The 16,920-nt window shown below is 34.8% G+C and overlaps 3 protein-coding genes across 5 annotated transcripts; 2 read left to right on the top strand and 1 right to left on the bottom strand.

The window, feature by feature from the left end:
• Positions 1-3,179, top strand: LOC18608825 (transaldolase). The gene is made up of 7 exons (XM_007043708.2): positions 1-390; positions 930-1,101; positions 1,182-1,231; positions 1,525-1,825; positions 2,188-2,376; positions 2,474-2,656; positions 2,761-3,179. Exons 1-7 carry the CDS (start codon positions 203-205, stop codon positions 3,004-3,006), a joined length of 1,329 nt encoding a protein of 442 aa, XP_007043770.2. The 5' UTR covers positions 1-202; the 3' UTR covers positions 3,007-3,179.
• On the top strand, positions 4,113-7,234 carry LOC18608824 (peptidyl-prolyl cis-trans isomerase FKBP19, chloroplastic). 3 transcript variants are annotated; one of them, XM_018115880.1, is made up of 10 exons: positions 4,113-4,288; positions 4,374-4,578; positions 4,762-4,847; positions 4,954-5,004; positions 5,527-5,607; positions 5,692-5,736; positions 6,041-6,096; positions 6,469-6,552; positions 6,632-6,785; positions 6,871-7,234. In XM_018115880.1, exons 1-8 carry the CDS (start codon positions 4,217-4,219, stop codon positions 6,482-6,484), a joined length of 612 nt encoding a protein of 203 aa, XP_017971369.1. In that variant the 5' UTR covers positions 4,113-4,216; the 3' UTR covers positions 6,485-6,552; positions 6,632-6,785; positions 6,871-7,234. The 3 variants fall into 3 exon arrangements, with proteins under 3 accessions (XP_017971369.1, XP_007043767.2, XP_007043768.2); XM_007043705.2 differs by having other exon boundaries at positions 4,115-4,288; positions 4,392-4,578; positions 6,477-6,552; XM_007043706.2 differs by having other exon boundaries at positions 4,115-4,288; positions 6,477-6,552.
• Positions 7,832-11,587, bottom strand: LOC18608823 (sterol 14-demethylase). Its single transcript, XM_007043704.2, has 3 exons — positions 11,423-11,587; positions 10,548-11,047; positions 7,832-9,090 (listed from the first exon to the last, which is right to left on the bottom strand). The coding sequence occupies exons 2-3, from the start codon at positions 11,007-11,009 to the stop codon at positions 8,092-8,094; spliced, it is 1,461 nt and encodes a 486-aa protein (XP_007043766.2). The 5' UTR covers positions 11,010-11,047; positions 11,423-11,587; the 3' UTR covers positions 7,832-8,091.

The following is a 16,920-nucleotide window of genomic DNA, read 5'->3' as shown; positions in this document are numbered from 1 at the left end:
TGGGTCAATCGAAAGGTGCCGTTCTCTACTCTTCCAAACCTCCGACCCCTTGCTATATAAGCCAAAACGACTCTGCATCCAATTTTTATTTTTTCATCGTTCCTATCGTAAAGTTAAAATAACGAAATCTTTTTTACATAGCCTCCTTCGTTCACCAACCACCCCCCGCTCTCTTCATTTTCTGATCCTTTGATCTTTCCCTATGGCAACCATTTCCAAGCTCTCTAATCCCAACCCAGCCGCATCTCTCTCATCATCTTTCAAACCCAGATCTTCTTCATCGCTTAAATGCTTCGTTGGGTTCCGTGCCACGGGTAGTTTTGGCTCCAAGCTGGTTTCATCGTCTAGCTTGTCCTTGACCAACAACCACCTTTTAAAGGGCTCTTTGGTGTAAGTATTTGCTTTACCTTGACGCCCTTTCTCAAATTGATTTCCGGGTTTTTTGGTTTTTTCTTTGTTGGGTGATGTAAACAGTGCTAGATGTTGATTGGTCTTAAAGTCTTAAACCTTCCTCTTTGTGGAAGTTTTTGTTGATGCATGCAGATATTTTGATCTTCATTTCTTGATTTCACATATAAATGGCTTTGCTTTGATTCATTTCTTATCATCAACATTCTGTAACTCTTGATTTTTTTTTTTGTTGAAAAGAGAATCCTTTGTTGTTCTCTGCACACTTTTTCCAAGATCTATTATTTGGAAATTGGAAGGATTGTTTTCAAGTAAGTCGGTCAGGGTTTTGACCAGAGATGGATACTTTTACATGCAATTTCAAGATACTATTCTCGGCATTGCTTATTGTATTTGTAACACTGCGAATGAGATTTACTAGAAAAAGTGGTGCATTGCTTTCATTTTAGTTGCTTGCTTGCTAATTTACCCTTCCAATTTATAGGCTTCTTTGATTTTCCAACTGTGTTTTTTTATTGCAGTGTCAGATGTTCTCTTGCTGATGGAAACGGTAGTTCAGTTAAGAGGACTACACTACATGATCTCTATGAAAAAGAAGGGCAGAGTCCATGGTATGACAACCTTTGCAGGCCAGTGACTGATTTGCTGCCACTGATTGCAAGTGGGGTTAGAGGTGTAACTAGCAACCCAGCGGTAAGTACCTGCTATGGTTTTAGTTTGTGTTATTTGTCAATTGTGATCTCCTGCAACGAGTTTGAAAAATGTGATTGCAGATTTTCCAGAAGGCTATATCGTCGTCAAATGCTTATAATGATCAATTCAGGTAATCTTGGTGACCCATCATTTAAAGTTTTGTGATGAATAGCATAGGAAGTTGATTCATGATGCAAAGTAGACAATTGCATTGAGGCTTTGGTTTTCATGTCATAATATACCCTAAACACTTTGCCTCAGCACTAAAGAAAAATGAAAATGGAAGCTAGAGGAAAAACAAGGCATGCTTATCTAACCTGAGTTGGTGTTTATCACGATCACTTGGTATTTGAGAAATGAGAATTGAACCTCTGATCTTTTCAATAATCATATCATTCTCTTTAAAATTACTGGGATTTTCAGGGAACTTGTACAGTCTGGAAAAGATATCGAAAGTGCATATTGGGAGTTAGTGGTGAAGGACATTCAAGATGCCTGTAAACTTTTTGAGCCAATCTATGATCAAACAGATGGTGGTGATGGTTATGTTTCTGTTGAGGTTTCTCCCAGACTTGCTGATGATACTGAAGGGACCATTGAGGCGGCTAAATATCTTCATAAAGTGGTTGATTGTCCCAATGTCTACATTAAAATTCCTGCAACAGCACCATGTATTCCTTCCATCAAGGAAGTTATTTCAAAAGGCATAAGCGTCAATGTCACTGTAAGTTACTACTAACTACTAATTTACTTGCTTAACTTAGAATGTGTAGCTATTATCCATAGTATTGTGCTGCACGCGTCTGTTTCACTATTGTGCGTAATGAACATGTTACTGTTATACCAATCCTAAGAACTAATGCTTTAGATGGGCCATTGACTGATAATCAAGTTAAGAACCATTTTAACCCTATCAACAGAGCTTTCCAATCATGACATTTCTGGCACTTTTGACTGTTTGGGCTATTGTAGTTCTGCACTTGTTTCAGGGAAGTTTTAGAAAATTGTGGACATATTTACATGTAAATCTAGACTAGCTTTGTTTCTTTCATGTTCTAAACTTTCTATTCTTATGTGTATGCACAGCTCATATTCTCACTTGCTAGATATGAAGCTGTCATTGATGCTTACTTGGATGGCCTTGAGGCTTCTGGGCTGAGTGATCTCTCTAGGGTTACAAGTGTTGCTTCCTTCTTTGTCAGTCGGGTAGACACTCTCATTGACAAAATGCTCGAAAAGATTGGAACACCAGAGGCCCTTGATCTTCGAGGAAAGGTGACTAAACTGCAATATACATGTTCTTACACTTTGAATATTAATTGCACTACATGTCGAGATATGCTCATGCCGTGGCATGCTTAATATTTGTTAGGCTGCAGTAGCTCAAGCAGCTCTGGCATACCAGCTCTACCAGAAGAAATTCTCTGGTCCAAGGTGGGAGGCTTTGGTGAAGAAGGGTGCCAAGAAACAGAGGTTGCTCTGGGCCTCAACTAGTGTCAAGAACCCTGCTTACCCTGACACTCTATACGTTGCTCCTCTAATTGGACCTGATACAGTGAGCTTTCTTCATGTTGAATAAATATTTGAATAAAGACATGGTTTTTGAACCTGAGTTGATGAATAATTTTCATTAAGTTATTGTCATTTGTGCTGTTGCAGGTTTCAACCATGCCTGACCAAGCTCTCCAAGCCTTCGTCGATCATGGCACAGTGTCAAGGACAATTGACACAAATGTGTCTGAAGCTGAAGGCATCTATAGTGCACTTGAGAAGTTGGGGATTGACTGGGGCTATGTAGGCTCACAGCTCGAAGACGAGGGAGTCGAAGCTTTCAAGAAGAGCTTTGACAGCCTTCTTGACACCTTGCAAGAGAAGGCAAACTCTCTTAAATTGGTTAGCCTGTAAAGGCCTTGTGATATGCTTGTTTTGCTGTCACCGCAACTGAATAAACCAAGCAGGTCCTTGGTTCCTGCTGTAAAGTTAGTTGGTGAGCGTTTTGTAAGACGGTGAATGTTATGTATTATAAAGGGATAGTGCTTGTTTAATGAAATTTTAAATTTGTGCTTGTTTCTGCCCTTCACTGAGTCTCTTTTATAAGTTGTTATTGCATGCTAATCATGAAGTTGCAGATGTGTTGTTGTGGGTATGATACCAGTATATTTGTGGTTCTTGGTGGGAATGTCAAACATAATACTTGTCTAAATAAATGGTAACATTTTGATCAACGTTGCTAATTTGATAGTCCATTGTTTCTTCGTAAAACCCCGTCCTCGGATCTTACCTATGTTTTTTAATTAATGTTAAGATACAATTGGTCCTTTGGTTGGCAGTTTTGGAAACATCAAACAGATTGCAAAGAATATATAATTTCTAAAAAAGTTTAATCAAATCGTTAAGCAAATCAAAACTTTAAGAATATATTTACTAATGATTGATTAATTATTATTAGTTAAAATATCATTGTTATTTTATATCATGTAACATGTTGGATAATGATGTAATATGATAATATAGTCATATGATATTATTTACCTTTCAAGCCAACATTATATGGATACAAAATAATAAGAGACATTTTGACAAATAATAATTAATTAATCGTTAATTATAAAAATTTATTTAATTTGAAATAAAAATATATAAAATAATAAATAATATTTTGACAAAAGATAATTAATCTATTGTTAGTTATAAAAATTTATTTAATTTAAAATAAAAATATAAAAAATAACAAATAATAATAAATTTATTATTAATTATAAAAATTTATTTAATCTAAAATAAAAATATATAAATCTTAATTGAAAGTAATCAAAAATAAAAAAATATTTAAATTTATTAAAAAATAATTTAAAAAATTTTTAAATACTAAATATAAAAAAACCACAAAATTTTTTAGGTCGACATAATTAATAGTAGTGACGGGTTAAATTACAAACTCCATATATAAAATGGAAAAAAATGTAGCTGGGTCCCATAAAGACGATAAATATAAGGAGGGGCAGAACCGTGGAAAGGCTCTCCAAAAAGCTGAGGCCATCATCTTCCCGCGTAGAAACTCTCTCTGTTTCTCTCCCTAACCGGCTTTCCTACGTCACGGAACTAAAATAGTTTGATGGCGTCAATTTCAGTAGCTGGATCTCTGCCGCAATCCCTTACGTTTTTCTCTGGAAGAGCTTCGACCAGGGTAAGTCCTCCGTCATTGCATCAATTGCCTCATAAATTCTAACGCCCAAGTTTATGATCTATGGTAAAGTAAAATGTATTGCTAGTTGGTTATTTCATTTCAGAGACGGTATGGACCCAAAGCATCTCTTTCAGTTCAGCAGCAGGAGCATCAACAACAACAATCTCAGCTGATTGAACGAAGAGAATTAGTGGTAATAGCAGCGGTGGGCTTAGTAGCTGGAGCATTCTGGGATCCTTCCCAGGAAGAAAATGGAATAGCGATGGCCGCCTCATCTGGATTTACCGACAGTAATTTTCTTTCTTTATCAGGAATTCCGAGTTTTAAATCAATTTGAATTTATTTTTTATGCATTTCACCACCCAAGTCTACTTCTTTGTTACTAATTTTCACATGGTGAATATTAAAGCGATAAGAAATACTTACTCTTGTGCTAATTAGTTGACACAAATGGTTGGAATTTGGAAAAACAGTGCCAGCACTTAGGGGAAAGGATTATGGGAAGACGAAAATGCGGTTTCCGGACTACACAGAAACCGAATCAGGTCTTCAGTACAAGGTCAATTATTAGGAGTACATTTAAGGGAAAAATGTCCATTGTTATCTGTTCAAAAATTCATAGTTTAATTGGTGTATTCTTATTCAAAATTTTGATGAGGATGTAGGACTTGCGGGTGGGGGATGGCCCTACACCAAAGATGGGACAGACAGTCGTGGTATGTAACAATTTGTAAATACTTGTTAAAGCATGTTAACAGTAAATTGTTTTTGTCAGCCAAATTTTTGATCTAGAATAAGCATCCAGTTGAAACGATGATAATTTCAGACAGAATAAAATATGTTGATCTCACTTAAAAGTACGAGCATTCTTTGTAATTTCAATAGTTGTTTAGCTATTTTGATTTGCTGGGATGAACCTTTGGACAATGCAAAGATAAGCATTGGTAAAAAATAGCATAATATCATGGTAGCGATACCTGAATAGATCCTTCTAAACGGCCTGCGTCCTTTATGCTATGATACAATATAGTCTTAAGAGAACCGTTAATACAACCATATGGGATCTCTGCAAATATTATTGAGTCTGGAGTTTTGCGGGTTGCACAGGATCATATTTCAATTAGTTAACATGAAAATGTAACATAATTTTTGTATCTACAGATATAGTGCACAACTATCATTATTATTTTGTCCAAGCTAGTTCAAGCAGTTTATGAGCTATGAACTATATATTGTAGGTTGATTGGGATGGTTACACTATAGGATATTACGGCCGCATATTTGAAGCTCGAAACAAGACAAAAGGCGGTTCCTTTGTGGTACATAATGTTTCTCATCTTAATACTGGACTTCATTGTGTATTAGTTGATTAAACATAATTATATCTGTTTTAAAATATGCAGGGAGATGACAAAGACTTTTTCAAATTCAGACTTGGATCCCAAGAGGTGAGTAGTTGTAGAACATAGTGTTATCCTTACCACTTAGGAATGTAGAAGATACTTCTAATTTCATTTTAGTTTTTGCGTTCTAAAACAGAATGACATACTTGATTAAAATTCATGCTTGTTTATGGTCTCACATGTTCCTCAAGTAGTTAATATTTCTCCCTTTTTAAAATTTTTGAGTTATTTTCCTTTTATGTGGTGCAACTGCATATTGGTATTTAGATGGATATTGAAGACAATTCAGTAATACAAATTGGATAATCAAAATGGAAAGTTTAAATGAGTTCATCTTGTTCCAATTTAGGTAATTCCAGCTTTTGAGGAAGCAGTTTCAGGAATGGCTCTGGGTGGCATTAGAAGGTGCTTGTTCTGCTTTCTGACACATATAACCTGTTTATTAGCTCTATTCACACATTTCATACTCTTTTATATAATCTCCTGTGGCTACCAACATCATCTGTCACAAATAAGTCTTCCGATGACCAAGAGAATAGCATACTGTAAGAGAAGGATGCCTGATCAATGCTTCTAAATGCATTCCATTGCTTCTACTCAATCTGAGCACAGAATTCAGCGCAGTCCACTTTATGAGAAAGCTATAAAACTTCCGGAACCTGTTGATGACAGATACTTGGCACTTTTTCCCTTGATTATGATATAAGAAAATCAGGATTAAGTCATTTATATTTTGTGTGAGCGTATTGTATGCAAATTTCACAGTCCACTTCACAGTGATGCAGGATCATAGTGCCTCCAGAACTGGGATATCCTGGAAATGACTTCAACAAAAGTGGACCCAGACCAACAACCTTCTCGGTAAAATTCAAGTGTCTTCGGTGATAACTTGTGTTATGGTCTTTTTACCCACATGATGCAGTTTTGATGCCTTCCACAGGGTCAACGAGCCTTGGATTTTGTGCTCAGGAACCAAGGGCTTATAGACAAGACTCTACTGTTTGATATTGAGCTCCTTAAAATCATTCCAAATTGATTTCTAGTCAAAAGTTGCCATCTCACTGACAACATATAGAGAGTGGATATATATTGAGGTTAGAAATTTTGCTATCTTTTATCGTTTTTAGCTGGTAATGGATTCATCATGACAATGAATCACGAGACAACTTTTCGTTCCAGGGAGGTTCTCTGATACTGTGGATACTCGATACAGAGATTAAAAGTTAACCATCCTGGGAGAAAATATTGCAAACATTGAGCAAAGAACGTGGAGAATCTGTGTCAAGAAACTAGAGAGCCATTGTCCTATTCACTAAATTCTAGTTATTCTTGAAATTAAGGATCACTGTGCTAATTGGTTTTTAACGTTTCTTGGTGTTGCCAAGTAAACGATAAGGTCTGTTTTTTAACGTTTCATGGTGTTCATGGTGGTGTCAATTTTTGTAACGTGTATATGTAAGGACGGTTTTATACTGTTGCTTTTGCTGGTAGTGATGAACTCTGGTTTCCTCTTCACACGTGGAAAAATTTGTCATTCCTAGAATCTTTGTCGTTGCAGAGTCATATCCTACCCACAACTCAATTCGAGTCAGCAAGTTTTCTGGACATAGATCCTTGACTCATGATGCATTTTTCAAGTGTCTTGTTGGGTAGATGAAACATTTTTACTGCAAGCCTACAATAATAATCAGAAAGAAAGGCCAAGCTTCCTAGGAATCGTGTGCAGTGCAAGGTAGGCCAAGAATGACGGTCAACTGACTCATCTCAGGTTGCACAGACCCCGTTGTCGCAAAGTATAATCAGATTAATTATTACCTCACTGCCATTAACATTGCTCTACAACTTGTTATTTCTTGCTTTATTTCAATTTCACAGCAATGGCACTGGTTGGTTCAGAACTATTCGTTTTGTTCCGAGACAAACAGAACTAGTCGCCGCCCGCAGACTAGAATGCAAAATCAGTATTCAAGCTCTATAACTTACTACCTTACCTGCCTTTCCTTTTGAATACCCAATCAACAACTTGGGAGAGTGGCGCTGATTTCAACATATCAAAAACAATGGGTGCAATAAGCAATCTATGGTATTCATCTGGCCGCCCAATTCTAGTAAGTATGCATTAAACAGAATCATCGAGCGCTTTCCAATTAACGTCAAGATTAATAAAAACTTCATTTGCTTCACGAAGGAACCCAACAGGTACACAACACCGAAACCGAACTTTGCTTATAAACTAATCATAAATATTCTAGAAATAGACAAAAGAGCATTATAAATAGAATCCAGAGAACGCTCTACCAAAAACAAATATACCAAAGTTCAAAAACAGAATAAAAATAGGGCAACAACATTCTAAAGAAAATAAATTAAACCCGCTAGTTACCCACAAACATTATCTAGCTAATTAACAGAAAGTTGTCGCCGCTTGTATCGAACCAGCACCTTACCTTTCACGCCAACCACCATTGCGTTCCAGTCAGTCTCAGGAAAAGGTGACACAAGCTCCAACTCAAAATTCCTCAACAAATGGCTCCATATAGCCTTTATCTGAAGGTAAGCAAACGGTTCACCAAGGCAACCGTGCCTGCCACCTCCGAAGGAAATATACGAGAAAGCCCCTGCCACCTTGTCTTCTTCCCTCCCAACAGAAAATCTATTGGGATCATATGTGTCTGGATCCTTGTAGATGTAAGGAAGCCTGTTCGAAAATGCTGGTGATGTTGCAACAATATGACCTTTTGGGATGTCGTACTCTTTACCATCTCGGGTTTTTACACTAAAATCACAGTGTGAGCTTCGTAGAAGCATAATCAGTGGGGGGTGAAGTCTCAGGGCTTCCTTAATGCACCGATACAAGGTGTCCATCTCAGACAAGATATCATGATCAACCTTGCTTCCATGCTTTTGCATTAGTTGTTTCTGCTCCTCCACCACAGCAGATAGGAACTCCTTGTGACGGAGGAAATAGGCACCAGTCCAAGTAGAGGTGATGGAACTGGTATGTTGCCCAGCAAAGAGAGCAGCAATGAGCAACCCCGTTACTTCAGCCTCAGTAGTTGGGCGACCATCTTTGTACTTAGATTCAATGAAACATTGCAACATGTCGTTCTCTGACTTGCCAGCACTTTTACGGGAAGCTATGATATTTGCAAAGATTTCTGCAAGCTTCTTTCGAGCCTGGTCACGACGGCGATGAGCAGGGATAGGAAGGTAAGGGAAGATAACACTGATAGGGAGCATGCCATTGTCAAGATCATGGAAGAGGGCAGATACATCATCAAAAAGCTTATCACGTACTTCTCGACCCAAGAGACATCTACTAGCAGTCAAGATGATTAGATGCTCCAGCTCATACTTGAGGTCCACCTCACCACTATCCCCCCATTTTGAGAAGTAGTCCTGCACCAATTCCAGGATCATTGGACAACAAAATCAGAACTATGGAGTTACAACATTGTGAACACATGTAACATTGAACCATAAAAGAAACCTTAGTTTCAGTAAAAGAGTCACAGGTTTTGCTTCACCAACATGTCAATTGACTCCCAAATGTACCTAATGTTTACCATCCTTTTATTTCCCCGTAAATTGTATTCATCAGAGCAGTCCAATGTTTAAACTTTAGTGGGTTATTCACAGGCAATCATCATGTAATAACCAGCCGACTTATGTTCTCTCTTACTCATGGAGGGAAAAAAAAAAGGAAAGGATATGAAGTAGCATTTGGTATGAGAGAAGTGGGAGTACATTCCCTGCAATGTGTCTAATTAAATTACATTACAGTGTTTGTTTTGTAACAGACCACTGTAACGTAAGATTGCAATACGATCACATTACAACCAAGGGATGTAATGTGATTGCAGTCCAAAACCAATGCAATCACATTACATTACACTCTACAATGTTTTTAAAGACACTTTTACTCCTCAACTTTATTACTTTGTTAAAAATATTTTATAACGTTATAATAAAAATAAAAAATATTAAAATAAAAATATATAATATAAAAATAAAAAATTAAAATAAAATAAAATATAAAAAATTAAAATTTATATAATATAGATAAAAAATAAATATAAAATATAAAATATAAAAAATTATATTAAAAAAATAAAAATAAAATATATAAAATTATAATAAAAAATAAAAATAAAATATATGACATTAAAAATATATTTAAAAAATGATATTATATAAAAATTAATAATAAAAAATATAAATATATTAAATTTATATTTTAATAAATAAAAATAATTTTGAAAATTAACATTATATTATCAACAAAGTACTTATAAACCAAACGCTATAATATTATTTTTTTATATTTTAATCATTATTTTACTTATATACCAAACACTGTAATGTTGTTTTTCCTGCAATTATATTTATTGTAATCACGTTACTTGCAATCATATTACATTGTAAAGTACCAAACATCACCTAACAGTATATATGAACCACAACAACTTGGTAATGGTAATATAATGGTCACTTGATTTTTAAGACAGAAATATTAATATTCAAAACAGCTTTATTTGCATGTGCAGATTATACTTTAAACTTCAGTTATGCAGATTCCTAAGAAGGCTCCTGAGTTCACTATCTCAAGTCCACATAATCCAAAATGAAATAAACAAAACACTTATTCAACTGGGTTCATTTATTGCCCACCGCAAACAGAATGTTGGTCAAAACTTCAATTTCACTTGTCAGAATATCATAATACAACACTATCAAATAAGAGTCACTTCTTTGTTAGGGTCAGATACGGGGTTTTCAGAAAATACTGATATACAAAATATAAACAACAGAAATAGTAATTTTGACATAAACCGAATCTGTAGCAAATCACTTACCTCAGCTTCTGTAACCATCTGATCCACATAACCCTTGAGTTTATTAACTCTAAGGGCTTCCGTAAAGAACCGGAACTGCTCTTGCCTTACTGAGTAATCCACATCAAACACCACACCAGGGCCAAAGGTTGGCACATTGAACTGATAAACTTCCTGTTGGCTGAGGTCTGATTCAGAAGCCTTAAAGAAGTGTGCTGAAACCTCAGGCCCAATCAAGAAAGTTATCTTCTTGTTAAACAAGCTCAACGTGAAAACATTGCCAAGCCTTGGGTACTCCTCCCGGAGCATCACGATGGGCCCTTTTATGAATCGAAGGAGCCCACCAATTACCGGCCAGGTTTTGATTACCGGCGGCAGCCGCTTCTTGGATCTAGGCATTATGAGGAAAGATATAAGCTTGGCCACTACGAGTGTGGCTACTATGAGAAAACCCATGTTGAGAAACTTGTCATCTACTTCCATGGCGGCTCTGATTTGATAAATTTTCTATCAACCCTCAGCTGAGAATCAAAGAAAAATAAGATTAAAACTTAAGAAAATTAAGCTAGGGAGAAGAATCCTTAATCAACAGTATCTTAAGTCAAAATTGACTAAATTGAGCCCAGTTTTCCACTCTACTCAAAAGGAAAAATAATAATAATAAAAAGACAAAAAGCCCAAATCGACAGAAAACGGGAAAAGAAAATGCCGACAATTGGTTCTGCTTTTCTGGCAATCTTCTTTACTAAGCATGATTTTATAGGCATTCAACAAGAAAGCGACGGAGAACCGAAAGAAAAATGTGATTTAGAAACCCAAGAAATGTGTCATAATGCAAGAGACTAAAGATAAAAAAAACCCAAGTAATCAAAGCTAAACAAAGTAAAATTAAGTACCTGATTTGAGATTCAAAATGCAGAAGATTGGAAAAGAAAAAGAACGAGACCCAATGAGAGAGAGAATCACGTGGGACTAAAGATAAACGTAGCAAACTGACAGAATCATTTGTTCTGATTTCGAATTGAAGACTTAGGCAAAGGAGTGTTGGATTCGTGAAAGTAAGCAGTATTTTATAATCGAACCCAGCCGTGATTATCACTTTCGCAGCTCGACTCGGAGCCGGTTTGGAGCTGGCGCTCGTTGGATCTGGTAAAAACCGTGGGTGTGCAAGGGGGCTGTTTTGATGCTGACGTGTCGTTTCGTAATTGGATGAGGGGCCTTTCGTTGCAAATTTAAAATCCTCCTTTTTTGTTTCGTAGCGTAGGATAACACGTGGCTTCCCCGATATTCGCTTCGCCCGCTCCATCTTTTTCCTTACCTCCTGCTAAAAGAATATCGGCTACATTTCATCATATTCGTTTAACTTTTTATTTTAGATGGCCAATGATATCTTACTATACAACACGATTGTTGAAAGGATAATATTACAATGTTTCTTATATAAGAAAAAATATTGATTAAAATATTAAAAATATAATATTATACTGTTTGATTTAAAAATATTTTATTTAAAAATGTGATGTTAATTTTCAACAATACTTTTATATATGAAAATTTCTTAACATAAATATTAAGTAGTTATAAAATATATTTTAGTTTTTAAGTTTCATTTTATGGTTAATTTCATCCCTTATTTTTTATTTTCTTTTATTTTTTGATTTATTTCATAAAACAAAATAAATAATAAAAAAAATTAATTATTAAAAAGTAAATGAAAGTAAATTTAAATATTATGTTATCTATAAAACTTGAAATTTTATACAAATTAAATCTTTAAAGTACAAAACATACAACATTTATCTGATACAAATTATAAACAAATAATGTGCTTTATAAAATCATCCAAGTAATAGAAAATATTTTTTATAGTATCAGTCAAACAATAGGAAAAAAAATCAAATTTTCAAAAAGAACATCAAAACAATATCATTGTAGGTAGAGGCGGAGGTGGGGGGAGGGGGGGCGAGCTAGTAGGAGCCCTCGTCCCCCCTAAAATTTTAAAATTTAATCAATTTTCTTTATTTTTTTTTCCAAATTTTATAGTTTTGTTCCCTATTTTTTAAAAAAATATATAATTTCGTCCCTCCAAACATTGAATTTCTTATTTTTGTCCCTTTAAATATAAAATTCTGACTCCATCACTGATTGTAGGTGCATTAGTATTCAGAAATGGATACTCTATCTCAAAACTCTTAATAAATGTCAAAAAATAACTAAACTACCCATGCTTTCAATGTTTAAGTGCCACTCTTTTGTTGAGTTATTCCAACTTTTTCATTCTTTATGTCTCGGTGAACAAAAAAAAAAAAAAAAAACCCACCTTAGCAAAAAGAGAAAGATCTACAATAACAGAGACTACTAACATGCTAGGATCGACCTCATGCTCAAATATGAAATTAATCATGAAATTAAAATCATAATGCAGTGAAAAAAATAAAACATGCATTTAATAAAAGAAACAACCAAATCCCACAAGATCAATGTTTGTGTTTTTATGTAATTTTCAAACTAATTATGAACATTGATAAGTTTAAGCATTACATACTTTGTTCTAGATATCGTAATAAAAAATCAATTAAATCCAAAAGGGCTTGTAATGAAGCAAAAAATCTGAAAAAGAGAATAAGTTAGTTTGAAATCCTATAGTCGAAATTTTTGCTTTTTCACCTTTAGGATTTGTCAAATCTTTAGCCACCCAAGTGTTTGACTTCTAACAGTAATCCATATAGTGACCGAATAAGGCCTTTATAAAAGTAGGATTTTTCTTGTGCTATCAAGTTTTGTTCTAAAACAAAATATATCAAAAGTTCTTGTCGAGTCTTGTTTCTGTCAGATAAAGAAAGTTTTTTTTCTTCTTAATTTCATGAAACAACTAAGAAGTGGCTGACGGTTTTCTTTTTCATCATTATTTTAGTTGACTAACATAACATATTTATATAACCAAACTAAGTTGCAACCCTAAATACAACATTTGTATTTTATTCAATTAAGTCCTTGTGCACTTAATTAATTTTTTCACTTTATTTTGGTTTATTTTAATTAAGCCCAACTTAATTAATTATCCTTATTTAATCTCAATCATGTCACTTATTATGTATGACCCATTAGGCTTCTAATATATTGAAAATAAATATAAATTATAATCAAATATCAATTAATAATTAACTTATATTTATAGATCATGAACGGCATCTAGCAATACATCATGACCACCTAAATTTTAGAGAGTCAATTAAAAAATTTGACAAAACCTTTAAGTGATAAGCCTCTCCATGTAATACAGTTCTTTCATCAAATATCCCTGATATGTCATAAAGCATGGCTCAATGTCTACTTATGACATTCCATATTAGTTCTCATAATTCATGACTAACCTTATGAATTTAGAAAACTAACTTTCCTCAAATTCATTATGCTTTGGCCAAAGACTTTATACAAGTTAATCTAGAATTGAGAACAAGTGAGATACATCCCTTCATATCACTTGGGGTGATGAGTCATCTTTTGACCACTCATCCACCTTCGTATGCTGCATCGCATACCCAAAAAACACCCTGTTTAGGCATCTGGTCTCCTTCAGACCTGTAGGGATGAAATCAAAGTATGCTGTTCCTCATACAATATGACTTAGTCTCTCAAGTCTGAGGATTATCTGGACGACTATCACATGAAACATATTCCGTAAACATTTAAATGAAATACCAAATGGAGTTTTTATAGAGGGTCATGTTTAGTGAACTTGTTCTTTAACAAGTTTTACATATTATCTTCAAGTATCCCATATACTTCAATTTATGAGATCAATTGCTTACTTTCTAAGTAAAAAGCCTTAACAGTACCAGTCTTTGAGTTTTGTCAATGTCCTGTCTTAATAATATAATGACCAAGAAAAATTTTGAAGAACATGGCTTTGATGCATAATGATCTCATAATTGTAATGATTTTATAATTCTCTTACAAAGCCTTTAAGTTCCATGGGCTTCATCCAATTAGTATTTAATAACACTTTATTATTGCACTAACATGAAGAAAAACCTTTATTACATTTAATTATGCAATTAAGCATGCATTAAATGACAATATATATTCATTGAGCAATCTGATTGGCTTAAGGGCATATACCAACAGTCTCCTACTTGCACTTGAGTCAATTGCTAATGTATCCAATATCGAATTCTTTCGCTTAGCGATTGTGTCTCCACTAGAACAACTCAAATTACAATGTTTGGGAATATATTAATTTATATGTTTGACAATCTCCATTGTCATAATAGAAATACTAATTTAGATCACAACGAGACCTTGATTCCATTATTATGGCTCTTGTTGTTACTTTAACAACTCGGAATCAATTATTAGTTTATTAAACCAATGATCCAAATATTTCTCCTTTTGTAGCCTAAACAAAAGGTTTATATTCGAGTATAGATATAATCATACAATTATCTATTGTTTTGGAACCATTCGAATATAATCGCTCAATCATGACTTTATGTCACTTTTAACACTCAAAATTCTCTTTATGTTAAACTCCTTTAACATGTCATCCTAAATTCTTTTGTTGAGTCCCCTTTTAGACTCTAACTGTTTAGTCTTATTTCATTTTTTTATTAGACTGGCAAATGTATCTTATACGTTTTTAATGAGTAATTATCTTACTCACACTAACCTTATAATATGCACAGAATATGTTTATCTTATTTAATATATTCAACTACTTTGAATTTATTTCATCAAATAAAGATTATTATCCAATTATTCATGTTGGATCATTTAGTAGACTCTTTTTATATGAGTAGTGCATCAATATGCATCCTACTAATGGTTTGTATTTACAGATGAATTATGCATCTTTATGTATCCCATTAAATCAATTTTTGTGCATAGATCTTATTTATTGGATTTCATAATTTCATGACCCTTAACCTTTAAAATGCCATTAGCTCCCTCTATCTTGAAGTTGCAAAAAAAGAAAAATTAGAAACTTGAAAAAGAAAAAGAAGAAAAGAGTGGAGATAGGACAAGGATAGGACAGGTAAGAACAAATTTGGATTTTGAATTTAGTGCCCAAAGTGCAAGAAGAATTGATTTCTAGAAGAGCAAAATATCGATTCTAAAAAATCTCGGATAAAGAAGAATCAATGGTTTAAGAATGCTTTCCTCAACTCCGCTAACTCTGGGGAAGCCATTCGGTAAGGCCCTTTTGCAGGCGACTTAACTCCTAAAAGTAATTCTATCTCATGATCAACAACTCGTCGAGGTGGTAGGACCTTTGGTAGTTGTTTTGCATCATATCTTAAAATTCTTCCAACACTAGTTTCACTTCTTCGGGTATTGGGTTTTTGTTATCTTTACCTTTGTAGATGGGCATGGCTACGTAGGAGGGCTTACCTTTCTTAATCCCGTTCTTAAATTGTATAGCTAATATAATTTTTTTCCCGCTTTTAGGAAGGATTGTAGCTGGTACCACACATTGTCATTCTCTGAAAAACATTAAACAACTTGCAGCAGGGAAAAGGATGGCTTGAGCTTTCGTCATAAAATCCAAGCCTAAAACAAAATCAAAATCATCTATAGTGGCTACAGCCAAGTTTATCTTCCCTTCCCAAGAGCCAATCTTAATCTTTACGTCTTTAGCATTTCCCATTATAGTCGAAGCTAGCAAGTTAACTGCTTTCATCTATCCAAAATCCTTCTCAACTTTAAAACCACACCTCTATGCCTCTCTTGGGGTGATGAAAGTATTTGAGGCCCCCGTGTCGAGCATGGTTTTAATACTTTTCTCATTCAGTAACACCTCTACATACATTAGACTTCGTTGGGACTCCTTCTCCATCTTTTCTATTTGAGCTTGCAAGGCACTAAGGAAGCAAATAGAACCCATTCGTGCTGGCTTTTCCTCGGCTTCTTTGACTGTTGTGTGGGGTGGAGGTGTCTCAACATTGACAGTACATATCGCACTGAGAGCTGCTTGATGAGGACAGTCAGCTGCTTGACAAGGATAGTCAGCTACTCGATGAGGTTCTTTGCATAGAAAACAAGATATTGGTGGCCATGGTTTGACATTTCATGGCTTGTTTGCTCTCGGTTTAGGTGAATCTCTAGCAAGTGGTCTCCTATCGCCTCCCCTACTTGAGGGTCTACTTACTATCAGAAATTTTGCCCCACTGTTTAAGCTAGAGCTATTGGTCTTGAATGGAAAATCTTTTCTTTTATAGGAGTTTTCACTATAATCAGTGAGGTGCTCAACAGCCACCATTGCCGAAGCCACATCCTGTACCCTCTGTCGCTGTAACTCCGTCCTCGCTCATGGTTTCAAACCCTCAAGAAAATAAATGTCACAACTCGGTACTCTCCTGGAGCCCGTGACAACAGTCTCGGTGTCCCGATCGAC

The sequence above is a fragment of the Theobroma cacao genome, chromosome 2, assembly GCF_000208745.1.
Source record: "Theobroma cacao cultivar B97-61/B2 chromosome 2, Criollo_cocoa_genome_V2, whole genome shotgun sequence".
In the NCBI taxonomy this organism is placed as follows: Eukaryota; Viridiplantae; Streptophyta; class Magnoliopsida; order Malvales; family Malvaceae; genus Theobroma; species Theobroma cacao.
Note: the sequence above shows the minus strand (reverse complement) of the source record. Positions and strands in the feature narration are given on the sequence as shown.